Source organism: Helicoverpa zea, chromosome 21 (genome assembly GCF_022581195.2).
Source record: "Helicoverpa zea isolate HzStark_Cry1AcR chromosome 21, ilHelZeax1.1, whole genome shotgun sequence".
In the NCBI taxonomy this organism is placed as follows: Eukaryota; Metazoa; Arthropoda; class Insecta; order Lepidoptera; family Noctuidae; genus Helicoverpa; species Helicoverpa zea.
The window spans coordinates 4704425-4731149 of record NC_061472.1 but is presented as its reverse complement, the minus strand read 5'-3'; the positions used below and the strand labels follow the sequence as shown (position 1 = coordinate 4731149).

The 26725-nt window shown below is 36.8% G+C and overlaps 3 protein-coding genes across 3 annotated transcripts; 1 reads left to right on the top strand and 2 right to left on the bottom strand.

Annotated features, from left to right (window-relative positions):
* Positions 1-492: 492 nt before the first annotated feature.
* Positions 493-8812, top strand: LOC124640541 (facilitated trehalose transporter Tret1-like). Its single transcript, XM_047178322.1, has 8 exons — positions 493-608; positions 3860-3995; positions 4325-4553; positions 5106-5268; positions 5593-5810; positions 6310-6481; positions 7222-7508; positions 7732-8812. The coding sequence occupies exons 1-8, from the start codon at positions 537-539 to the stop codon at positions 8003-8005; spliced, it is 1551 nt and encodes a 516-aa protein (XP_047034278.1). The 5' UTR covers positions 493-536; the 3' UTR covers positions 8006-8812.
* LOC124640539 (leukocyte elastase inhibitor-like) lies at positions 8012-20139 on the bottom strand. The gene is made up of 7 exons (XM_047178320.1): positions 19979-20139; positions 12782-13539; positions 12237-12416; positions 11614-11827; positions 10131-10345; positions 9234-9416; positions 8012-8458 (listed from the first exon to the last, which is right to left on the bottom strand). The coding sequence occupies exons 1-7, from the start codon at positions 19989-19991 to the stop codon at positions 8177-8179; spliced, it is 1845 nt and encodes a 614-aa protein (XP_047034276.1). The 5' UTR covers positions 19992-20139; the 3' UTR covers positions 8012-8176.
* Positions 20140-21304: 1165 nt separating this feature from the next.
* On the bottom strand, positions 21305-26671 carry LOC124640543. The gene is made up of 5 exons (XM_047178325.1): positions 25976-26671; positions 25459-25607; positions 24594-24827; positions 23465-23703; positions 21305-22777 (listed from the first exon to the last, which is right to left on the bottom strand). Exons 1-5 carry the CDS (start codon positions 26643-26645, stop codon positions 22570-22572), a joined length of 1500 nt encoding a protein of 499 aa, XP_047034281.1. The 5' UTR covers positions 26646-26671; the 3' UTR covers positions 21305-22569.
* Positions 26672-26725: the final 54 nt, after the last annotated feature.

The window sequence follows — 26725 nt, the reverse complement described above, 5'->3', positions numbered from 1 at the left end:
GAAGCTCCTTTTTTCGATTATTTACAGTTTTAACTATGTCTAGAAATAAGTCTTTTTTAAAGATAAAAAGCGTCATGAATCTTCAGACTCATATATTTATTAAACCAATCAATGCCCTTTATATTTCAGAGTCTTGATAGATCTTTCTAACAATCCTACACTCCAAAATACTCTCTCTATCCCTCAGCAAATAATGTGAATCGTATTAAAGACTGTTTGCGGAAATTCATTCAAACATTGATGCAAATAAAGGCTGTACAAAGTAAGATTGAGAGTAGCTTCGTTAAGTTGTCACATTTTTATCTGTGGCCATTTAGCGCGCTCTGGCTGAACGAGGAGAGCGTGCTGTGCCATCCAAAAAAAATACATTTTCCCGCGCGAAAATGACGGAAATATTTAATTAAAATAAAACGTTTATAATTACAAACTATATTTGATGGTATTTAGTGATATAATTATTATAATTTAATAATATAAGATATAATAATAACTATAACTTAAAATATTTAAATAATTATAGTTAATATTAATCCAAAATGGTGTACAAAATAACAGAAATTAAGGATGTTCCGCTGCCTGTTAGCAGGATAAGATCGGTAACTGCACAAGTAAGTACTTTTCAATAAACAATTAAATAGATACCCTTTTCAAAAAAATAAAAGATACATGATCATGCGAAGGTGGATTTTTGGATCACTTCTGAAACAATGTAAAGATAAATTAATTAATTAAATGTTCTCATTGCTGATAACAAATCTTATTAAAAAATACGTTTTAACGATGTGCACCGATTTTCATAAATTGTCTTCGCATCCCTTGATTCATTATTTCAATGAGTTTTTAGCATCAGATAAATTATGAGAATCACGCAAAATGAAAACAATACACACTTTTAATTCGCTTTCGGAAAACATGAAGTTGCTAACTAAGTACCTATATATGTCATCATCATCCTCCGAGCCTTTTCCCTATCATGTTGGGGTCGGCTTCCAGTCTAACCGGATTCAGCTGAGTACCAGTGCTTTACAAGAAGCGACTGCCTATCTGACCTCCTCAATCCAGTTACCCGGGCAACCCGATACCCCTTGGTTAGACTGGTGTCAGACTTACTGGCTTCTGACTACCCCGCGTAACGACTGCCAAGGATGTTTAATGACAGCCGGGACCTACAGTTTAACGTGCCATCCGAAACACAGTCAATGGTGTCTAAGATATACTTAGAAAGTACATACAAACTTAGAAAAGTTGCATTGGTACTTGCCTGACCTGGGATCGAACCCGCGCCCTCATACTTGAGAGGTTGGTCTTTTACCCACTAGCCCACCACGACTTACTAAGTACCTATATATGTATGAAACAAAAAATATGTTTAATCACGTACGTAACTACTGTACATGCATGTTACATTCAAAGAAGTTTGAGTAATAGCACAGATTACCTTAATAGTTACTTCGTAAGTAATAGTAATTGTATTTTATTTTCATTGTATGACAAAATCTCATGTATGACTTTTTTTTAGATAGAAGTGTACTATACCTAATAATGGATGATAGTATCCCTTTTAAATTATATTATAAAACGCTAATGACCTGTTTTGAGTATTTGTGTTGAGTTTTTGAACCGTCAATAGTTCAAATATGCGCGAAATCTATCATTATGACCAAATTAGGTCAAAAGTCGACTCTTCATACAAGAAACAGCTGCCTACAAAAAAGGCCATCAACTGTTCACTACTTTCCTGCTGAGTTAGTTTTAGTGACAAAGTTTACTACTACAGCGTTAAACCCAGCGTGAAAATTAAATGGCGTCGTGTAGTAAAAACGCCTAAGGTCGATCTGGTTCAATTAAAAACGTTGTCAATAAAAAATGTTCTGATGACACTATAACAGCGTAATTCCTCATACCTTCTGTTCCGTATCTTTTTACCCGACTGCGCCAGAAGAAGGAAACTTGACAACACCCAGCGGTCCAGCCTTTTTAATGTCTCAGAAACTTAGAACACTTACATTGGTACTTGCCTGAAATCGAACCGATATAACTCGAGAGGTTGGTGCGTAATCACCACGACTTGAATAACTCAAATTAATATAATGCATAGCAAGGAAAAAATGACAAATATAATTTTCTACGTATCATGTGAATTGTAGGATACAAATCACCGACTCATGTTTTCGCCTTCCATACTTCTCTATTCATAATATATTCGGACCTTAACATACTACAATATGTTTTGGAATGTTTTACACCCGGCCTATTGAGGCGATTTTCCGCCATCTTGCGAGTAGCCCAAAGTGCTGGTGGAATGCAGTAGGCCTTAGCTCCCTTAGTCGCTGCTTCCGACACCCACGTGAGAGAGATGGGGAGGTCCTATTCTGATCCGGAACGGTCACGGGTACAAATCTAAATCGTATAGGAAAATATTTCTCACGTTTTCACACTAATCATCTTTACTGTTCATTAGTGGGCATGGAGATAAAGGACAGACAAACCTTTGACAACTAAGGCACGTGGCTAAGTTTTGTGTGATCATCCTTGTGCATTCATCATGAAGTAACGTGTACGAATAAAGGTCATTAATAACTATAATAAGGAAACTTCCGATATATGACAGCAGTTTGTTTCCTACAATAAAATAGACTCTTATGACAAAATCTTTGGAATATATGCATTGCCATAATAGATCACGATTAGATACTTTATAATGATGAGAAGGTATCAACTTGTAATTGGAAAAAAACAAGGTATTAAATATCTTGGCCATTTGTTTGATAGCTGTAATTTAAATCGCGTCCTCTATTGTATGGGCGTGAAATGAGGATATACTGAAGACATATTTCCAAGAGTGTATTGTGTATGATCTATAGTGTGTATGACTATAGATCATACACAATATAACAAACATATGTAACTTAACTCAGTAGGGAGTGGATGATAGTTTTACTAACAGACAGATATGGAACCGTTAAACTTATTGTTCCGATTTCAAATAGAATTTGAACACATAAGAAAATGTTATAAATGCTAATTAATATACAAGGTGTTGATTTGCATTTGTGCCATACTTCAGGAGGAGGACATAAAATACGTAAATAATCGATAGGAATTACAGTAGACGGGAAATAGCTAATATGCACTGCTTTTTTTGTCATTATAATGTCGTAGTATTTCAGAACTAATCCAATTTTATGAATGAAATTAATGAATAATCGTTGCGTATGCTTTGTGTTTGCGTTTGTGTGAGGGAGGAGCACGGTTTTGAGGCCAGTAACATACGCGCCGAGTTTGAAAACGGGTAGTTGACGTTGACGAATTTCGGGAAAAAAAATTAAAATCAAAACTTTTCGTACCAATTTTTTTGTTGATTTGGGTTGAGAATCATTAGTATAATTACGTCCTTGACTATGGCATGCATGCAAATCAACAGCTTGTATTAGGTACACGGATATTATCAATTTAGTAGGAAATAATAACTCATGATAACAAGCAAGTATTGCACTGAGCCCAAAAGAAGATAAAAAAGAATGCAATTTACGTAAAAAGTTGTTATTTTTTATCAGCCTTCCTAAATAACTGCTCGCTGAGGCAACAAGTCCGTGTCGACGACGCGCGTTGTTTCAGGCTCTCCTCGAAGAGTGTCAGCAAAACCCCAATGGGGTCCACCAGGGCCAAAACCTGTCGGGGCTGAGGGATTATTCAAAAGAGTTACCGCGGCCCTGGTACATTAAGAGCTTAAGAACGAATACGATGGGTCAGTAAGAGTTAGACACACTGCACCCTTAGCGGGAGGAGTCATTTGATGATTTCACATAAAAAAAAGGTTGCTGTCATATGGATTTTTAATATAGAGGTAATATTACAGCTCATAGCAAGTATGGCACCGAACCTTCTACTCCTGGATCTGGGAATGGCCGTCAGTTTCGCTACCATAGTGATACCAGACCTACTGAATGCTCCAGGCAGTTTGTCATTCACAGACAACGAAGCGTCATGGTTTGGTAAGTACCAGGATTTTATAATCACGGAAAAACTCTAAAAGGTCGTACGAAAATCTTATTATGTATTCGTAATCTTGAAATAGCTGGCATGCCTAGACAGTTTAATTGGGATTTTATACATCCAGAGTTCTTTTTCTACCTATGTTTATTTTCGTTTATTATTAAGAAGCACCAAAATGCATGACTTTTTATACTTAACCTGTGTCAAGAGTGACTTTAGCGGCCACAACTCTGAGCTACTAAAATTTTTATCGAACTTAAGAAAAAGTACCCACTGATTTACCAACTGAAAACAAGACGCTTGCATATCATTCAATTTTAATTCACAGGCAGCCTTTCATTTCTGACGCAGCCATTCGGAGCACTACTCTCAGGACCACTAGTAGACTATGTCGGAAGAAAAAGGGCCACTTTCCTGGTCAACATACCACATGTGATAGCCTGGATCCTCATGTATTTTGCTTGGAACGTTCCCATTTTGTTCATTGGGAACGCACTGCTGGGAATAGGAACTGGGATCATGGAAGCACCTATCAACTCTTATGTTTCAGAAATCAGGTAAGTACCTAACGAAGAATAAAAAATCCCTTCTATTATTTGGCTTACGTGGATATTTATAGCTAATACATACTACGAGTATACGAGTAACTACCGTCAAAGAGGAACTTCTTTTATTTAACTCTCTCTCAGATTCGCCGAAGTAGGCCGTATAGTTTCCCATCGAAAGGAGAATCCAGGAGCCACTTAGAACATTTTTTTCCCGAGCCTTTGTAGGGTTCCGTACCCAAAGTGTAAAACGGAACCCTATTGTTTTCGCTCCTCTGTCCGTCCGTCCGTCTGTCACCACGCTGTATCTCATGAACCGTGATAGTTAGAGAGCTGAAATTTTCCCAGATGATGTATTTTTGTTGCTGCTATAACAACAAACTGAAAACTAGAATTAAATTAATATTTTGTGGGGGCTCCCATACAACAAACGTGATAAATAATGCTACGGAACCCTTCGTGCGCAAATTCGACTCGCACTTGGCCGGTTTTTTATAAAAAAGTTTTGCTTTTAATTTGACAAAATAAATAACAATTTTACAACACAAAACACAAATATTTCAGTGAACCATCAGTGCGTGGAGCGTTATGCACCGTCACCCAGTTGTTTCTGTCCATCGGTATATTTGCGATGTACTTCCTCGGGTCCGTGGTGACGTGGCGGGTTGCTGCCATCATCTGCATCTCCATTCCTTTCACGTCTATGCTCCTGGTTGTTATAGGTGCTGTAAGTATAGACTGTATATTTATGCCTTTCATTATATCTTACATAGCGCTAGTCCAGTTAGATTAAAAAGCTGTATAGCTGTCGCTTTTTCAAGAACCCCAACTGCTTCTGAATTAAGTATATCATGCAAATTGTACTTTTGTTGGACCAAAAACTATGACAGTCAAGCTCAACTTCAGGAAGTGTATTTAAGTGTGTGCACTACTCTTTCGTAAAATAAATATTGAAGTCTTTAACTATCAAAAAACTTAAAATAAGCTTAAACATTCATATAAAACTGCAATTTCTTTAATGTAAACTAATCGTTCAACATTGTTTTTATAGGTCCCAGATACACCAGTTTGGTTGCTCTCTCAAGGTCGGGAGAAAGATGCTCTAAAGTCCTTATGTTACCTCCGAGGCTGGACCACAGCAGATAACGTAAAGAAAGAATTTGATGAGCTCGTGGTATACTCCAAGAGTTTGGATGGCTGCGTCATCTGTTGGAAGGAGAAACGAGACGAGTCTCAATGTGATCACTATGAAATGAATGTTTTTAAGAGGTATTAACACATTTTTTTTTTTTTATTTATTTATTTATTTAATTCGGGGTTTTTATCCACATGGATATATCAACCCCATCGTACCCTCTAAATTCTATTGACACAAAACACTATAGTTAATTTAAATGAGAGGGAATTATTAATTAATTGATTTTGCTAATTCACTTAGTCTTTTAGCCAAGTATTAACACATTAGAATACTGCAGTGATTAATACATAAGCAGACGTGAGGATATTAGGAGTTCAATTTTACAATATTAAACATAGATTTAATGGTAGCAACAGCTTAACGTACTTCTGAAAGACACTGTTCCCACAGTTGCTCTAAAACGTATAACTCATCTGAACACTCATTTCAAACGTTGTTTATCCATCAATTTATAGGATTTAATACCACACTAGAAAAAAACAAACCAAACCTTTTAAGAGTACTGCAGTATAATGTGACTAGACTATAGAGAATACTTACAAACCATTTATCATTTGTCCTTATTTGTAGGTTCTTCACCAAGTTCAATATAGTAATGCTGTGCAAGGAGACCTTGAGGCCTCTAACCCTCACGATGCTATACTTTACCTTCGTCGTCATGAGCGGTCTCACTCCAGTCAAGCCAAACATGGTCAATGTCTGCTCTGCTTTCGGCATGGCAGATGATAGTAAGAATATTGTCGTGAGTATTTTATGATGTTTCTATTAGGTTTTATTTATTTTTAATTTGCAGAATCATCATCATCATGTCTTGTTTTCAAATCAACCCTATTTAAGTCAGGATTACACTAATTTCGTTTACACCTTTGCGACTAATGAACCCAATACGATATGTTGTTTAATTTTTGTTATTGACAAAAACTGTGACACGTAAAAATGCCTTGCAAAATTCCCATTCTCGCGTTTTGTAAAGCATTTTTTATCACTTTGTTGTATGTGCATGTGTGTAGCAATTTTTGTCAAATTGTTTTCAACGTCGACTCGTGCGACCAATCGGTCGTCTTTTGTCATCTTTTCTTTACAATATATCTGTAACTGTCAGTACGGTCATAGAGGTACATAGTCGTCATCTTTTCTTCTTTATACCCTACACGTATGACAATGTTTTAAACGTGCCAATTGTTTCCAAGCTCATTAAAACTGATTTATGTTAATCCACTAAAATGTTTACTTACACCAATAACTGTATATTGAGCAAATACGTTACAAAGTACTGGTTGTACACTATTGTACAATAATCTTGCAAGACAGTTGTATGCTTATCTTACTTTCTAATTCCTACAATGTCATCAACATTTCTTAAAGAACCAACTCACTTAAATATTTCTTCTCCCATACATACACATAAAACAATAACAAAATCATCATCATCGTCATAAAATTAAATACCATTGAGACAAAAAAATGAATATTTGTTCCCAGGTAATGGTAGGAGTAATAACACTTATAGCAAGCGTTGTCGTCATAGGCATAATAAAGTCCGTCGGCAAACGCAAACTGGGCATATCTTCCATGTTCGCATCAGGTGTATGCTGCACCGTCCTCAGCATCTATGCCGGAGCGAATCTAGCTGATACCGTGTCTTCATATGATCCGAAGAGCTTCCCAGAAGAGAAGAGTGTGGTTCCGTTAATATTCTTCTATCTTCTCACTATTTTTACTGGATTTAACGTGTCTTGGGTTATACTTGGAGAAGTGTTTCCTTTCAGGTAAGTTTCAATGTTTATACCTAGCTGTAGGTAACTTTTTCAATATATCTCGCTCAAGATTTGACAATGACCGCAACTTTGTCGGTGTAGTGTTATTTTATACATATTTGTTTTTATTTCACATCGGAACAATTTTTATGATTTATTAAAGATAAGCGAACTTAGGGAGAATTCAATTTTAAAGCATCATAGAATTTTGATAACGTAAAAATTCGTTTCTCAGGAGCCGAGCTTCAGCCCAAGGCACGGGAGCAGCCTGGAACTACGTGGTCATGTTCATCGGCTCCAAGACTTTCATAGACTTGGAGACGCACTTCAGGCTCACAGGAGCCTTCGCCACATACGCAGCCTTCGCTTTCCTCGGCACCATCTACCTTTACTTCTTCATGCCAGAAACTGAAGGAAAGTCTCTCCAAGAAATCGAATCTTACTATGAAGGAAGACTCAGGATATTCGCCGACGACTGGTTCATAAACATATTCAAGAAAAAGAAATAAATGACCTCGTTTGTACTTAATTTATATTTTTAGACTAAGAACAAATTAGACTAGATCCAATTCGGATTAAATATAAATAATAATTATTACTAAATTACGCATTTTTATTTTTAAGTCTAGTTTCTTAAACGTATTATAGCAGTGAGTATTTTTAGGTTACGAGCGTGCAGTCTATGGTTGAGGGTCTTCGATTTTTGCCATGAATAAGGGAAGGGAGGTTTTGCTGTCCCATATGACGGCTATGAAAGGTCTGTTGACCCTGAATCGTATGGATGGTTCGTCATATGACAGTGCTACGGCAGCGAATGCTGTGGCTGCAGCAGCTGAACCCCCTTTTTCGTCAATGGATAATACTGCAGAATGAACTGCCGAAGAGATTTGTGGAGAGAAAGCGCGGAAAGAACCCACGCCATTGAGCTCCGCGTAGCGGGTGAACATATTTGTGATGCCCATCTGGAAATAGACATAAATACATTAAAATTCAATAATGTTCATGTGAAAAGAACCACACATTAAAATATTGACAACAATTAAACGTTTTGTTGTAAAGCAACCAGCTATCAGTTTTGTTAATACACAGTTTATCGAAAATAAGTTACCAATAAAAATACTTTTGTCGACTTAATATTTTTAAGATAATAACAGTTACAACACAGATGAGGAAAATATTCGAAATAATTATATGTTTCTGGTAACATTTAAGTCGTCTACGTCACTAACCTGTTTTTTATATGAAATGTAATTAAGTGACAATGACCTTTGATTTATGAAATAAATAACGAAGGATCAAAACGATGTTTACTAAGATTTATGATGTTTCATTTATTAACATAACATTCAAAAACGATGACACGGTGATGATTACGATCATGATTTTTTATACTATTCTTCGATAAGAAGCTTACAAATCGAAATCTATTGACACCAACTGTTAATTTGGCACGACTCGGGAATCAAACCTAAGTGCACAATAGCCGAATCTGCAACCTCTATGCCAACGGAACAGTAATTATAAATTACTCATCATCATCATCAACCCAGCCTTTTCCCAATTATATTGGGGTCGCCGTCCAGTCTAACCGAATGCAGCTGAACCTATCAGACCACCTCAACTCAGTAACCGGGCAACCCGATACCCGTTGGTTAGACTGGCGTCAAACTCACTGGCTTCTGACTATCCGTAATGACTGCCAAGGATGTTCAATGACAGCCGGGACTTGTTACTAACCTTTGCAAAAACGTCCTTGAGATCAGTATCAGCTCTGGCGGTAAACTTGGGCAGCTCCAGTTCAGTGTCCATAGTGCTGAAGCTGAGGTAGCTAAGCAGCCTGGCGTCTGTGAGAGAAGCGAGGGTGTTCCTTATGCTCATTGACGGGGACGGCAGTATAATCATCATGTAGTACTCTTCATGCTGGAATAGTAATAAAGTCAAAGTCAAATAATTGATTTCATTTAGGCCCTTACAAGCACTTATAAACGTCAAAATTTTAAATAAGTTTGATTCTAGTTGCCTATGCCAAAAGTAGCTTCCAATGGAGAAGAAGGGGCAAGAAACTATGTATGGTTAGGTTATGGTATTCTTTTTTCGCCATATGTGATATAGAACGTCATATGGGTATATTTTTGTGAACGCTACGTATCAGGTACTGTTAGTAAGGATACTGCCATTAATTTTCTGTCGCTTAACTGTTTTGAAAATACCCGATTTTAAATTGATCTGCGTCACATACTCGATTATTCCATTGTTGCCAAAATATTAGGTATTTTTCAATATAAACAAAGCCCGACAAAGCTAGATGTGACATATATCATTCATATTATTTATGTATAACAATACAAGCTATTCGAAACGGTTTCACACAAACATAACCTATTATAGTAAACTCTATAAATAACTCTGTATCCGTAACTGGGTGATTCGTTATTTAAATAAGACATCCCAAGACTAACACTTTTTTTTTCTTAGCCTTCATTGTCCCACTGCTGGGCAAAGGCCTCCCCATCTCGTCTCGTCTTCTCACCTCGCGATCCTTAGAGTCTAACTAACACTAAGACTATCATTTTCACAATTCACATCCCTACAAACAGATATACCTTTTTTTAATAATATTCTAGCTACACTTACTTCAAAAGGCAGCAAAATAACGTTGGCATTATTAGACGGGTCGGTACCGGTCTTGAACGTCTTGCGCATACGCATAAACTGTGCCGTCTTTTTTTGTCCATTACTGAGGTGGAATTCCCGAGGAGTGGTCGCGTCAACTCTAAATGGTGCATCCCACAGACCCTTGAAGTATACTGCGTTTACCATTACTAATTGTGTCATGGAACCGAGGGAAGCTGGAAAGAAAAACAAATTTTTAGGGGTTTTTTTTTTATTTTTATTACCTGAATTGCCAAAGGGAAAGATGTTCCCAACTCTTTTGTTTTTTAACTGCTAAACCGACTTCTCTAAAAAGGAGGTTCTCAATACGTCTGATGTTATTTTTATCTCATTACATGTTAGTTTTCATTAATATTTTCATTTATGGATTTCTCTTCAACTTTTTGTACTCATTACGTCTCATATTTTTGGGGCAATTAGCATTAACCCTAAAAAACTATGTTTCATTTCGAATTTATTATTCACATTTGAATTTTGATGTTAATCAAGAGCGATCACCACAAATAAATGAGTAATAAGTACTTAATAACACCGCACTTGTTGAAAAACATCGCATATCCTGCGATAAACAGGTGCACGTAAAGGGTGCATTAAATATAGATGCACTAACTGGTTGAAATGCGTCATAACAAGCCGGTTAATTTCATCGTACCTGGAGTTATCCACAATATCGAAACATTCTTTAATAAATTGATGTGGCCGCGAATAATGTTAATGTAGTAATTTTAGGAACACCAAAATAAGGAATATTAAATTTAAAAAAAAAACAAGGAACCAAATCGAATCGGTTTAAAAATAAGCTCTTATTCACTTTTATTGCCAAGCCCTTTTTATGTTCCTAAACATTGAACTCAAAATCGTTAATCTTAAATTAAAAAGTTTTTTCGAAAATCTTCTTGGAGGATCTTAATTTCAAACATTTCATGGTAAGAGCCAAAATACAATAAATATTTCTTTAGTAGAAATCAATTCGTTTTGAAATTATACAAGCTGTTGATTTGCATTTGTGCCATACTTCAGGAGGAGGACATACAATACGTAAATAATCGATTGGAATTACAGTTAACGGGAAATAGTTAATATGCGCTGCTTTTTATGTCATTGTAATGTCATAGTATTTCAGAAATAATCCAATTTTATGAATGAAATTCATGAGTGATCGTTGCGAATGCTTTGTGTTTGCGTTTGTGTGAGGGCACAGCACAGTTTTGAGGCCAGTAACACACGCTCAGAGTTTGAAAACGGGTAGGTGGCATTGACGAATTTCCGAAAAAAATTAAAATCAAAAATTTTCGTACCAATTTTTTTGTTTATTTGGGTTGAGAATCATTGGTATAATTACGTCCTTGACTATGGCACGGATGCAAATCAACAGCTTGTATATCCAAGTTCAAGTAAACAACATTTTACAAAACAAACATAAACAGGTAGAATACCTACATACCAGGTGAAATAAGCCTTTCAATCTTGTTATCAGTTTTGGAAGCCACCCAACTGTTGATCTGGCTAGCCGCATCGCCTGGATTGGTAAAGCTCAAAGGCGTGATATCACTGTGAAAGCTACCAACTGCAGTCTTCCTGAAGTCTTGGTTGACATTAAAGCCATCAGCCACGAACAACTTATTCGCGACCTTCAAAACATTGCGGGAGTTGCGAGACTGAAAACAATGTAACGTTGAAGTGTAAATATTTTGGATAGATGATCTACTTTTCATGTCGGACTATTTAGAGAAAGGAGTATTGAAACCTGAGTCATGGGTGTATGTATTACAAAATAGACATCAATTGATTCAACGGTATGCGAAGCTTGATCACTATAGGTACATGCATGCTAAAAAGATAAGTAGTCATTCAAACTACACTGAAAATTAGCATTTTTTAATGTCAAATTTAGAAAAGGCAGCCCCCAAAACGCCCGCCCATCACTTCTTGCGAGTTTTTGCTGCAAAAAAGAAGTGGTGGAACAAACTCCGCAGGAAGGCATGGGTCATAATCGAATGGTGTTGAAATGATGAAAATGAAAAGATGATGAAATCAACAAAAAAGTTGTTTTCAAATTCTTCTTACCTCAATATCTCCCGTTATCTGTGCGTAGGCGGATGCACTGGATTCCGATGTCATGCGCAATGCATTCGCGATCTGTTCCTGCGTCTGTCCCCACGCTCCTTGCTGCACCAACGCCAACAGTGTTGTGATGGAGTACGGAGACACTACCACGTTATCATCAGGACTTGCAGCATCTATGTTCTGGAATAGTTTAGAAACGAATAAGTAAATCAATCCTACCATGTTACTCTTCAAACTTTGAGACCGAGTTTTTGGGTTGGACCACATAATGATTATTGCTTTCCTAAAATTCTTGACAAAAACTAACTCACAGATTTAAGTTGGTACCAATATGTATGATCATCAAAGAAGGAGAAAAAACATGTTGCCCTTATCCCAAATAAAATAAGGGTAAAGACAAGGGGAATGACGATGATGATTTATGTTCATCAAAGCTCTGCTCAGATACTACAAAACTTCAATACTCATGGAACAAGAGAATAAAAATACGTATTGACACAAATGAAATACGACACTCAATTAATGAATCATCATTCCATAATTACCTTCAACAAATTAACTCCAAAGTTCGTCACTGAATATAACAAAGAATTGTAACCCTGTTTTGCAGGTTCCTTGGCACTCGATGGTTGGGCTAGTAGGACTTCCTGAGGATCAGTAGGCCGGTTCAATTCTGACGCAGGAATGGCCACTGTAGGCCTACCTAACGATATCTCAGGCTTATATTGTATCGCCGGAGAGACTTGAGCCATATTAGGGACACCCAGAGTGTTCATTTGCAGTTTTAATGCTTGAGGTATATTAGGTCTTCGCTGTGCCATGTCCAGTACAGATTGAGGTACAGGCACACTTGGTCTAGCCAGTGACATCTCAGGCCAATAACTTGCTCTTTCTGATGCGAGCTGTCTGTTCTCTACTGCTTGCGGTGCAAGTGGTCTGTATGGTGTTACTGGCGTTACCTGTAGTCGTTCCATTGCTAGCTGTTGTGCTGTTTCTTTGCTTGGTACCATAGCTGCTGATACTTCTCTACTGCCTACATTTTGTCTATTTACATTTGGAACTTGTTCTACAGTAGAAGCATACCCTACTTCAGCACTTCTTTCAATTTCCACTGATGTTGATTGTCTTTTGTTATTTGATTGGTCATCGTATCTTATTCCTTGATTTTGTCCATTGGGAGGTACTGATAATGACGCTGCTTTTGGAATATTATCTTTAAAGTATAATACGTTTAAGTTCAAGTATGGCGATAAAAATGCATCTTGTGATTGAACTTTTAATAATAAACAGCATATTGTTATACCTGGAAGTAATTACACAAGTGAAGTAATACATAGGTTGTACAGGTCTTATTTACTCCATTACCTATTGGTTACCTACACCTGGGTATTTACTAATCCCCAAAAGTATGACTACTATTGAAGTAAATACCCAGATCCTTAACTAACTTTGAAATTCGCAGTATTGGCTGGGAAAAAAAAACAAAGGAAAAAAGCTGAAAACTTATACCCCAGCATATAAGCGAATGACCTGACAGTGGAATAAAACCAGAACACTGGGTGCCTATGAAGACGAGTTCCCGAGCATGTTTATTTATATCAATCTGGATGCCTGTAGGTATAACCTACTCACTTTCAAAGTTCTACCTACATGATGCACTCTCTCAAAATTCAAAATGTTGTCTTCGTAAATGGAATTTTTGCATGTGTACTTTTTTGTATATACCTAGTGTAGTGTACTGTATTATCACCGATATCTGTCGTCTCGTTGTCGCATAGACGCGGAGAGTGCACACTATACTCTATGGCCAGTTGGCGGGAAACCGGGAGAGTGTGTGGCACGGGAGTAAGACGTTATGTGGGCAAGCGAGCCGATATCCTAATTATCGGATGGTAATTACAGAGACACAGGTAGGGCGAACACTACATTTGGCGACGAGTGAAAATATGATATTGGCGGCGTGTCTGTAAGTAGCGAACATTATTTCTTTTGAATTGAAAAGAAAGGAAGGGGCAGGTATGGTAAGTTCAGTTTGCGGATTAGAAGTCCCCCTAAACAGCCGAAATCTGAACAAATTGGCCGTCTGTCCAAAGAACGTGCAAGTTAAAGTTTCTAGTAAGGATGCTAGTATGGTATCCAGTCACCGACTCGACTATAAATTATTGTATGAGACTAAAGAATCTCACACCAGTGCTCATGTCTAGGTTTTACTTGGAAAGTTTAATTGTGTGTTCTTTGAAGCATATAAGTAAGTTGTACGTTAGTAATTGTACTGTATATTCATCACATAAGGGTTTTCCAGAAAGCCTGTATCATAATATCACATTGCGTATGAAATTCATTTTTCACCAATTGAACATAGAACATTCATTTGTTTTAAGATTGGTGCGAATCAGTAAATCGTTTTAATGCTGTGATGCTACATGATGGCTATGATTACAGCATACAGCCAAACACCTGTCGTGGGAGTAATTTCCTTTATGAAAGATAAATTACATTGTGTTCCTAGTTCCTATCATAAAGTAAATAATCTTTGGTTCCCATTGACTATAAAAGTGTGAAAAGTAATCAAATCAAATCAAATCATTTATTTCATGTAGGCCTTTACAAGCACTTATGAACGTCAAAATTATAAATAAGTTTGCTTCTAGTTGCCCATTCCAAAAGTAGCTTCCTATGGAGAAGAACGGGCAAGAAACTCCATGGTTACTCTTTTTAAAAACATAATAGGTGTTACAATTTGTATGTATTGATACATACGATAATAACATGAAAAAGAAATGTTTACAATATTTTTTGGGTTGACTTTGAGAAAGTTATACAATGCAAGTTGAACTAGGAAGTTATAAGAGAAAATTATTACACAAACTATTTTAAGAAGTTAATAAATTAAACAAACCAAGTTATATAAAGCAAAAGAAATAATAACTGGGAATGCAATTATGACTGAAAGTTTCAAATTAATTTGTAACTTGTAATATAGTGAAATATTTGGTGAACTGAGTGCATAATATTATAAGTACCTTGAGTTTGTAAGCGACTCCCTACTACAATAATTAAGTAGTTATTTCTACTAAATAATCTGTTTTGAATTGAGTAATTTTAAGTATTTGAAAGTTAATCTGGACGAGTACCTTCTTTAAATCTTGATTAATTTCAGATTTTCTGTGCTGGTGGTTTGGATAATATAAGCTTCCAAACCTAGCTTCCCTCCCAGAGTCTAGTTAACTACTTACTTGCTACATTGTTCTGGTACCAACTTACTTCAAGAGACTTGCTTACAATATAGTGGATATTACAAGAACAAACTGGTGGTTTTGTACCTTTAGTCAACTGTTCTATAAATGACAAACATGTGCTAGGTATTTAGTTAAACAAATAGCACATTGAAGGACCATTGTAAGTTGGACTATGTATGTTGAAGTACTTACCCAGCTATACTGGTATGTATGCACATATGTACAACATTCCAACCCGTCAACGCTTCCAGTGGGTTGCCTATCTAGTTAATGTTAATTATAACGGTTGCTCAGTCACCCTGAATATAATTCTAATCCTTTTAATTTAGTTTGTTTTGCAGTATTAAAGAGGTTGTTATGTTACAACAGAGATATCTCAGAAGATGCAGAACAGGAAAACAGTACCAAACAGCAATATTAGATGGAAAATGTGGATCAAAACTTTTGGTATTCAATAGATAGAATCTTTGGTAAACATCCTAACTCATAATCCTAATTTGAGTATTTTAGGTGAATATGAAACTCTTAGACCAAAAGTTTAAGGAACTAAGCAATGGAGCATTTTTGTACTTTAATTAATTCCCATTAAGATTTGTTGGGACAATGCTGCTTTATTTACCTAACTGGGGTTTCACATCTGTGACAAAATCTTAAAAGAATGAAACATGGAAGGAGTTTCAATATAGATACTTACTCTGGGTACTGTCTAATGATTTAGATTTCATAATTTGGTGATTGCTTGTGCTTCTAAAATATAACCTTCAAGATTCAGGCTTGAGTGGATTTTAATTGGTATCACAATTGACTGACATTGGTGCAGTTTAACAGAGTAGCCCTCATTGTAATATTGCTATTTATTTGTAAATTATACTTTACAGTATTGCAGTGCCCAACAAGAATTATAAGTGTAAACTAAATAAACTTACATAGAAAGTTGTTGGGAGAATAACATAACCAAGACATGAAATAGAATCCATTTATTGATTTGAGATTAATACATCTATCTTTTGAAGTAGGTACAATGTGTAGCCTTCTCAGTTGTTGGATACAAATGTTCTTGGCATACTGATTGTTGTTGTTGCTTTGCCACCCACTTGTGAAACCTGGAGATGCCTGCAGACCGAACAGTTTTTTGAAATTTTCAAAGCAGCGGCACCGAGCTGCCTGGGTCCTGTGGCACCTGCATTTTATCTGCGGCGCTTGGTTGTTCACTAAGTAGGTACCTACTTCATAGGTTCTAGGTTTCTATTCGGCGTTGCTGGGCGCATGAATTGGGAATCCTGCGGCCAATCTATAGGTGGACGGACGTTGTAGAGGGGTCGGCGATCGTTTCTACAGGGGGAATTGTGCATCGACGGGAGCGCTGTTTGTGAGTTGCTGTTCACTTTGATGAAAGGAGGAGGAACGGTAGTTGAGAGTCTCTATTGATGGATTCTATTCTGTTAAGGTGTTTGTTTGTGTTTTGTAGTTTCACTGAATGTCACAGCTACAGATTACAAAGCTGATGACATCTGTCAAAGCGCGTTTCGTTGCACGACGTAGTTGTTAACTAAAATCCTAAAAAGCTGATAAGTTAAACGTAACTATAAAGCAACGGCTTTATAGGTGCCTACGTTGTAATCGTAACGTACACATAGCACTAAAGTTAAATTTGTAGAATTGCGCCCCTGGACACTCATTGATGTAGAACGCTCGAAGCTTAGGTATATCAGAATTCTTTTAGAGAGTGTATCTGCAGAAGCATGCAAGTGCCAGTGCTGATCCATACGGTTGAAAACCGGATTACTTGTTGCAATGCTGAGATAAGGAATTAAGCTTTGAAATATTCCACTCTCAATTAATAAAAGGAAACTGTTACCAAAATTAGTTGAGTTTGATTCATATTATGCTTTAAGCATTTGCTATTAATTTATTTAAATAATTTTGCAATGGGGTGTCAAATTAAATGTGAACGGTGGCTGGTCCAAGCGATCTGTAACTATGTAAACATGATTGCTAGGTAGGTTGGTTCCGAGTCTAATAGGAATACCTACCTTTACTTAACACATTAGTAGTGCACTAAACTGTTAGTGCTCTGTTGTCATCGAGATTAAATGTAATTCCCCTAGTAGTACAATTTTTAGAATAGTTAACGATACAACATGAGTAAACGAGATATCTTTTCCGTCAGGAGAGCTGCGTTTCGACCGTTTAAGTTTTAAACATTGTATAATAGGTATACTGGCACTTAGACACGTTGAAAAGCAGATTGGAAATACAAAGGTATTTCATTTGTAGACACAATTTACCACTTAGGTACAACCGTATAAATTATTGTGTTATGTTGTTATCAATAAAAAAAAACTTCTGAAATATTAAATTAAATTCTACTTTTAGTCATTATGTATGTGTAAGTACTGGCAGAAATCTGCTAGTTCACGAGCCCACTGCGGAAGTCAACCGGGTACGTACGTTTGTGTGATCATAATTACTATGTATTTATGTACCTACATGTTTGAAAAACTAGAGATCGTACGGCAGTACTAAATAGTAGAACTATTATATTTGTATTCGTAAAGCTTTGCGAGGCACGTTCCACTGTTGCTAACAGTAAGGTCCGTGAGAAATCGTAAAGTTGCGCGAAAGTATTAAATAGTAGAACTATTATATTTATATTCGTAAAGCTTTGCGAGGCACGTTCCACTGTTGCTAACAGTAAGGTCCGTGAGAAATCGTAAAGTTGCGCGAAAGTATTAAATAGTAGAACTATTATATTTATATTCGTAAAGCTTTGCGAGGCACGTTCCACTGTTGCTAACAGTAAGGTCCGTGGGAAATCGTAAGGTTGCGCGAAAGTATTAGATAGTAGAACTATCATATGTACCTATAGACCTATATGCCTGAGAGGCGAGAACTTGTACAGCTTTACGAGGTGCGACCTGCAAGGTTCGCGAGGATTCGTATATGTTGTGTGCAAGTCTTGTACAGCTTTACGAGGTGCGACCTGCAAGGTTCGCGAGGATTCGTATATGTTGTGTGCAAGTCTTGTACAGCTTTACGAGGTGCGACCTGCAAGGTTCGCGAGGATTCGTATATGTTGTGTGCAAGTCTTGTACAGCTTTACGAGGTGCGACCTGCAAGGTTCGCGAGGATTCGTATATGTTGTGTGCAAGTCTTGTACAGCTTTACGAGGTGTGAACAGCAAGGTTCGCGAGGATTCGTATATGTTGTGTGCAAGTCTTGTACAGCTTTACGAGGTGCGAACAGCAAGGTTCGCGAGGATTCGTATATGTTGTGTGCAAGTATAAAATGGCAGGGCCTGGCATGGACTTGAAAGTCACGTTCCACTGTCGTGGAGTCCTTGAGTAACACTCAAAGGTTTGCTTTAAACGGCGCGGCGGTAACTTGTTGGTAAGGTTATTGAAAGTGGTAATGGTAAGGTAATGTGTGAGTAAAAGGTAAAGGTAATAATTTCCATAAATCGTCAGTGTAAAACGATTCGACTGTAGTGACATTTCAAAGTTGTCCGGTTGTTTATAAAACACTAGCAAACGCTACGCTAGTAAAATGCACGTAAAAGTCATTACGGGGCTTTAATCGCAAGTACGAAGCGTCAGGAAAAACTTCATTTCATCATTATTGTTTCAACTCTGAAGCTAGAAATAAAATTCTTACATTGGGACAATGCATTCTGAAACTGTTTTTCAAGTAAGTGAAGTAAAATTATTCAGTCAAAGCCCGACAAGGACAAAGGCAATACTTGGTCATTTGAAGGAAAAGGGAAAGGAGTAGGTAGCTAGAGTAAAATGTGAGGAAACCACTGGGAGTATGAAGATTTATTATATTCCATTAATAGGCAGGTACAGTTTGGTTTTATCTATTTTTATATTCATTTTGATTTTGCCGCTAGTGGATCTCAAGTGTTCGTAATTGTTTCGAGCATGAGATACCTACCTGAATATGTCATTGCCTAGATATATAAGTAGATGATTTCGATAATAAACTGTTTGAATCGGACCAAGCAAGATGAGTGCTCGTTGGCTGAACGTGCAGCAATATTTGAGACTGTTTGATTCCACATGGACTAACAGGCGGGATATCGGTGTCCATCGACTGATCACCAGACTGGTTATTGATGTCGGCAAAGTGACGGAGTTTAATTTGCTTTTACTAAACAAAAGAAGGGATGTAGTGTACTGTATTATCACCGATATCTGTCGTCTCGTTGTCGCATAGACGCGGAGAGTGCACACTATACTCTATGGCCAGTTGGCGGGAAACCGGGAGAGTGTGTGGCACGGGAGTAAGACGTTATGTGGGCAAGCGAGCCGATATCCTAATTATCGGATGGTAATTACAGAGACACAGGTAGGGCGAACACTACACCTAGGTAAGTATGCTTAGAATAACTGGCTAACTTAGTGCATGACAAACAATTTACGAACTCAGACTTTTTCCTACTTCTTGGAAACTTAACTATTTTCAAACCAGTTATCCGATTCTTACTTAAAAATAAGTACTTACTCATCAAAATCATGATTATTGTGTTCCAAAACAATTTTGATGTAATTATTTGTTTAACTTTGTTATCACTTTTTGACCTCAGTCATGTGAATTAATTTTGTTAATCACTATATCTTATGCGCAAACGCACAGTTCATGTATATGCACTGACCACTGATCTGACACTGGCAACCGAGCGACGGTAAACAAGAACTTGCGAATAAAAAATCGTCAATACGAGTTACACGACCTTAAACTTTATCACATGGAGATAAAGTCGTATTTACATCAAGCAGTTCAGCACCTCTATCATAGTATTACATGATTGTTGTTGGAATTTGAACTCAAAGCGTAGTGATTTTAAAGTTAATTTTATTTAAATTAATTGATGTATTAAATAAAGTGGGAATCTAAACGAATTGGTTTTCCCGTGGATAGCCGGTTTGTGTTTTTCCTCGGCAAACCTTGATACATTATTTAAAAATACTCACTATGTATGGAGATATTTTTAAAACTGTTGCGCCATATTGGCTCTTTATGTCAAGTTTATTCACCGATGATAGAAGCATGTTTGTATTATTCAATGTTACAGTTTGTTGTTTTGTCCCAGACATGAAATAGGTTTCCAAGAAAGTATTTAAAATCAATCCAGAGTGCAGTAAAGTTCATTGCGAAAGGGACTATTTTACACCTTTATTATTTGGCTACGTATAAGGTTAAGGGTACCGGTTAAGGTTGGGCGTTACTGGAGTTCTTATTATGCGTTTTTAGAGTCGTTAAGAGGCAAACATTACACATTACAGTTATAAATAAAGTACTAATAATTGCAATTACATGCAAATTGCAGTTTGACCGTATGGTAAATAAATAATATAGAATAATAATGAGTGCAAAAAATATAACTAATTGGCTACTACCCACATTGTTATTGAATCCGAAATAGCAATGGTTGATAAACCGGTTACATTGTTTACTTACGGTTACTGATAATATTGTAATGAAATGATCTTAGTGTTACAAAATATTTACTTATAAACTGCCACTTAACTATTGTATACTAACGACTTCAAAATAAAACCGACCAAGTACGAGTCGGACACGCGCGTGAAACGTTCTGTACCGCTAAAATATTCATTATATACCAGTTTTCATTCGTATTCGTTCTTATAGCCTCAATAGAAATACATCATCTGTGAAAATTTCAGCTGTCTAGCTATCATAGGGGGTGATACACCCTACGACCCCGGTGTAGGGTGTATCAGCCTTTATCAAGAGCCAATCAACTCATTAGAATACCTCTAAACTTATAGTTGTATTAAACCTTGGTGAAGGAAAAATTAAATACAATTGACTGATGATTATTTTATTTTAAAAGCAGTCTTTACATACATTAACCGTAAACCACTGAGCATTCACACATTTTACATTATAATTCAAATAATTAAGTTTTTCAATTAAGTTATAATAATTCTTCAGTTTAACAGTTCATTTCTTAACTATTTACATTTCTTACAAACTAAAAACATTTGTTCCATAACTATTACGTATAGTCAGCTCCTAAAACGGCTGAAAACACCCAAAATTTCAACACTGCTGAACAACGTATACCTTTTTACATATAAACCTATCTGAACAACAATATTTTTGTAGTTGCAACAGACATGTGATAGGACCACAAATGAAAGGAAAGATATGGATTCTTGAAAAAGGCAAGGAAAATTGTTAAATGAGCATACTTTAGTTTAGTTTTTAGTTTTAAGGAGTTGTAAATAGTTTACTAAATTAAGAAGATTATTAAATAAGATTTATAAATACTTGGATTGAGTCTAATCTTTTTCAGTTGCTTTTAGAAATATGTTGCTCAGTTACTTTTGAATAAACATATTTATAACACCAGTTCCTATTATTGAACAGTTATAATTCATAGATGTTACAAGGTTTACGAGTTTTGCAAATTCCGAGGTCTTCAGCTACTTTTGGGGTTGACTATACTATCGTAAGTTGTGTGTGTTGTGTAAATTTCATTAATATCATCATTTAACCAAAATCATTTTTAAATTGGACCTATGATAAATATAAAGTCCCTTTTTTGTTCTAGTCTAATCAGTCGTAAAATTCTTGTCAATCTTGAAAAAAAATGTCGTTTTGTAATGTCATATTAAAATCAATTGTCAGTTTGTAAAGTTCAGTCACATTCTATCGTCGGTCAACGACTTACATATAAATGTCAATAAATCCAATCTATAACGGGACTATTATTTAATACCAAGCATTTGTAAAATCATATTATTCCACTTCTTTTTTGTTATTTTTCTAGAGCCTTTATCTCTTTTTTACACATTCGCTATAAAACGAATATCTGATACAATACTAAGACCCGAGTTCTCCGTCAACATAAACGTCCGTTTTTCTTATAGCAACCGTTTACTTTAAAAATTAAACGTGGAAATTCAGTAAACAGTTGTTTTAAGAGAACTGAACTTTATGTCGGTGAACTTGGCCTAAGGTATTGAAAAAGCAATGTTACCTCTTATTTCATACGTTATTCTATAACACCAATTAAACCACCTAACACTAGACATAATTTATTCTACATATTTAAAAATATTAACCTAACGCCCTTCAGTATTCCTAGCATCTAGCACGGCAAATTCATTGGCAGCACTTATAACCCTCTGAGCGATGCGACCCGGGGCCATACTGAAGTGTTCCAATGGAGCCTTATACTCGAAGACAGGAGCAGCCACTGTTCGTACCGCTCGACGTAGAATAGAACAAGTTAGAGGGAAATCTGCGGCTTTCGTCTCTGCTACCTGGTATCTGTAAAATGAAAAGAAACTTTAATTTAAGCAGCCACAGCCTACTATAAACAGTCAAAACAAATTCTCCATCGGTGCTATTTGCCGTAATCCGTGATAGTTAGTGATTAATCAGGATTGTTTAGAGTACCCGCACAACATAAACTCTTAATCGGCCCATAGTTGGTTCATGAAGATGAATGGTAATAATGGCGTCCACGGCCGATTTCGGCCACGGCGGCTGTTCTCATTTAAGGAGATCAACCAGCTGCGCAGGACATATTATAGTGCACGAGCATTTGCGCAGACACAGGTGCACTCCCTATTCCTTCACTCTCATAACCCGATGGGACGGCAATCCGACACGACCGGAGAGAGATCAGGCGCAGGACCGACATTTACGTGCTCTCCGATGCACGGGTGAATCAATCACCAACTTCCAGACTACAGGCTGCTTTGTGAAAGTCTAAGAAAACCCACAAAGCGATTTCGGCCCGACCTGGGAATCGAACCCGAGACCTCGAGCACAGCAGTCGCGCTTGCGACCACTAGACCAACGAGGCAGTCAAAATGAATGGTAATACGCACATTACAAAAATCAGACCGACTGAAAAATTAGATCGGAATCAAGACTTCCTTTTAAAAAAACTTTGTCACTCCACTGTTTAGCCTACAGTCTGCGTACTCTTATACAAATCATGATGCATACATGGAACACATTTTCAGTCTTTGAATTCTATCCGCCTTTTCCAAGAGCAGCAGTGCATTTCTGACAGCAGCCGCAGCGATGACCGATGGGTATTCATCACATAGGTGACGGTCCACCATGATACCACAAGTGGCGAGGAACGTGGCAGCTACCTCGATCTCACCAGCGTTCTGGCTGTCGCACCACCAGGAGAGGTACGTAATGTAGTCTTGGGCTACCACTGGTTGGCGGGGAAACTTCTGCAATGATAAAATGTTTACAAACATAATAAATAATACAGAAGTTTATTTCCTCTCTTTCTTGTAAATATTATATTTTATTTGTGTATAGACTAATGGGTTTTTTTCCCTTGCATTAAAAATCTCTAACAGTGTTGCACCTAAAATTTATATTTCACCACCACCCTAAGGTAGACTGGCAGAGAACGCCTAATCCGTTAAGTCCCGTCCGTTTAACATTGTGCATAAAGTATATATAAATAAGTAGAAAGAATTATAGAATACAATAACATAAATTTTGCTTTGGTCATTGATCAGCATTACAATCATTTGCCCAGCCCTTTCCCAATCATGGTCGATGGGCTGGGCTGCGTTAATTCTACAGCTTTTAATGTTGTAATTTTTTTGAAGTTTATGCTATGACTATAAATAAAATATTATCTGTGTGAGATAGAACTAGTATAACTATTTTAAAATATGCATATTTTTGATAAAATAACCGAAACCTGTTTCCCTTGAGGGTCATGGGTCGGATGATTGAGGATAAACAGAGCAAAACCAGATTATCTTTAGGAAAAACGATCTCATATGGACTAGTTTCTGACCAGGTTATAATTTTTTTGACCAGTTTAGAAAGTGTGAGCGACGTGTGACTTACAAATACTTTTTAGACAAAAAATATGAATAGTCAAATACTAGTCTATTTCCAAATGAACAATGTTCGGCCACATATTCAATTTGAATCATTATATAATTACCTTAAGTTTTTATTAAGTCACTTTTAAGTGTTATGTAAATATGTTTACATTTAAATTAAATAAAAAAAGAAACATACTTAGTTGAAGCAATAATCGATATTTATTTTACCAATTTCCTCCGTTTACTAGTAGATATAAAATGAGCAGACTCACCAATCGTATCAGAATAGCTTTTTCTGCAGCCAACAGTTGAGCAGCCGTGAAAGCGTTATTTGAGTATTTGACGAGCTTCGCGGCCGATACGTACGGTCCATTGACTTTCTGAGCTATCCAATAACAAGCTGCTGCTACCAGCTGTAGTTTACTGAGCTGAACGTGGCCAGTGCCCAGGATCGAGTCCAGATACCAACATGCTGCTTGTATGATTGCTGGGTTGCCGTCGGCACCCTGGAATAAAAGTGGGTGAACAGTGTTGATGAGATCCGGACAACCCGAAAGCTGTAAAATCCTAGGGCTGGTCAAGGTTAGGGTATTTAGAATGGCTTCCAATGTTAAAAATGGTTCCTTAATCTAAAAAAATATTTTCGAAAATAATAAATGCGTGCATTTAATTGTTGTTCTAATTCCAATTTGTTTAATCAGCTACTGCTCAGGGGAGTAACAATAACCGGGGACTTTGGATATTACATCATTTAGACATACAGTCATGGTCACATAATTAAAGACACCCCCCAACTCGAAGTGAAATAAATAGTTATGGTACTGACATGAGCTTTAGCACGGTATAAAATGTAGAGTAATTATTATTAAAACAAACATTACATTGTGTTATACAGTAACTTCCTGCTTTGTTGCCTCTCACGATTTTGAAGCAAGGCGTAGTGCCTGCACGGCTGGCTGCTCATACAAATATAGTAGGAGCCTCCGCTACCATTTACCAAGAATTAGTCGTTTTACGAGAATAGCAAAAAATATTCGACCTTTTCACTCATTTAGGAAACAGCTTATTGAAATTCTCAAAAAAAATTAATGCATCTGCAGGTAATGTTTAATGTGAAGTAAAAAATATTAAACTTACATTAACTTTAATAAGCCAATTGATGACACAGGCTCTCGTGATGCTGGAAGTCCGGGGTAGGTCCAAGGGCTTACATTCCACGGCCAGGAGATAATCGAACACATCGAGTGTATAGTCCCGGTTCAAGCACTGCATATACGATCTCTTCCCTGGAAACAACACTTTTAATAGCCACATCTCCTGTTTTATCCTTTTGATGAAATCAGTACAAGTCCTTAAATAACCCTAGGTGTTAAAGAAACAAATGACTGATTTGTCAAAGCTTGTAAATAGTTACCTAATGTCTAGTGTCGTAAGTAGTATGTGCTGTTTGAGCCATGGGTCACTTCAATTAAACTATGAATAATTCGGGTTGTTTGTGTGTTTCTAAAACATAATATTTTGTTAAATTAGTTTTGACGGTTTGATTACTTATTTGATATAATATCCTACTTATAAAATCGTACGATAATACTACGGTGTATGCACATTCAAATACACAAAACAATAAGAGTTGAAATCACAAATTTCTACTTACAGTAATCAGGCGTATCCAATCTGTCGACCAAACGCTCCTTGAACTGCAAACGGCGTTTCACATTCTCATCGAATTTATCAGGTTTTGGAGGAGGTGGAGACAAACCCTGCAGCTCCCTGCTATGTGGTCTCTTAAGACTCCTCTTAATATTTCTAATACGATTAGACTCCAAGTTAGCTTCCAAATGCGGAGTAACTGCACTCAACGCGGTACCCAAATTGTTTTTCTTTTTATTCTCAATACAATAACGCAGATTTTCTTTTTCAGCGTTCTCATCATCGCTAATACTAATGATACTTGGATCTCTTACCACATGCTTGTCTCTGAAGACAGTATAGTGAAAGTCTGAGTTGCCTTCTCTTCGCCTTAGTGTCACATGCTTCGCGTCAATCGTAAACGACGGCTTTGAATGTTGAGGAATCACTTTACTTGGACCAGGTTTAGGTTGACTCTGTGTGTTCAAAGGCCTCAATGCACTTCTTAGTGGAGCAATGGGTTGCTTTTGATTTACCTTGCTATCCACCAACAGACGTTTCGGCAGTGCAGGCAATGGATCTTTCGGTAATGGTATTCTTGTTCGATGTACGTTTTCCTTATCTGCGTCGTGTTTTGTAGGCGCCATAATATTAAAACTATATCTAATGCAATAATCGTAAATCTTTAAATACATTCGGCCACGACCAGCATGACCGTTAATGTGCGTGAGAATTGAAGCCGTTAGGAGACTAAACGAAATTACCCTCATTAGAA

Excerpts from the sequence above, each read along its gene's own strand:
- LOC124640541 (XM_047178322.1), top strand. The coding sequence starts at position 537 with ATGGTGTACAAAATAACAGAAATTAAGGATGTTCCGCTGCCTGTTAGC. Across the intron at positions 609-3,859 it reads TAAGATCGGTAACTGCACAA|CTCATAGCAAGTATGGCACC; the intron begins GTAAGTACTTTT and ends GTAATATTACAG. Across the intron at positions 4,554-5,105 it reads TCTTATGTTTCAGAAATCAG|TGAACCATCAGTGCGTGGAG; the intron begins GTAAGTACCTAA and ends CAAATATTTCAG.
- LOC124640539 (XM_047178320.1), bottom strand. Across the intron at positions 10,346-11,613 it reads TGAAAGGCTTATTTCACCTG|CTTCCCTCGGTTCCATGACA; the intron begins GTATGTAGGTAT and ends TTTTCTTTCCAG. Across the intron at positions 9,417-10,130 it reads TTATTTTGCTGCCTTTTGAA|CATGAAGAGTACTACATGAT; the intron begins GTAAGTGTAGCT and ends TTACTATTCCAG.
- LOC124640543 (XM_047178325.1), bottom strand. The coding sequence starts at position 26,645 with ATGTATTTAAAGATTTACGATTATTGCATTAGATATAGTTTTAATATT. Across the intron at positions 23,704-24,593 it reads AAGCTATTCTGATACGATTG|AAGTTTCCCCGCCAACCAGT; the intron begins GTGAGTCTGCTC and ends TTATCATTGCAG. Across the intron at positions 22,778-23,464 it reads AGACTGAAAATGTGTTCCAT|ATACCAGGTAGCAGAGACGA; the intron begins GTATGCATCATG and ends TTCATTTTACAG.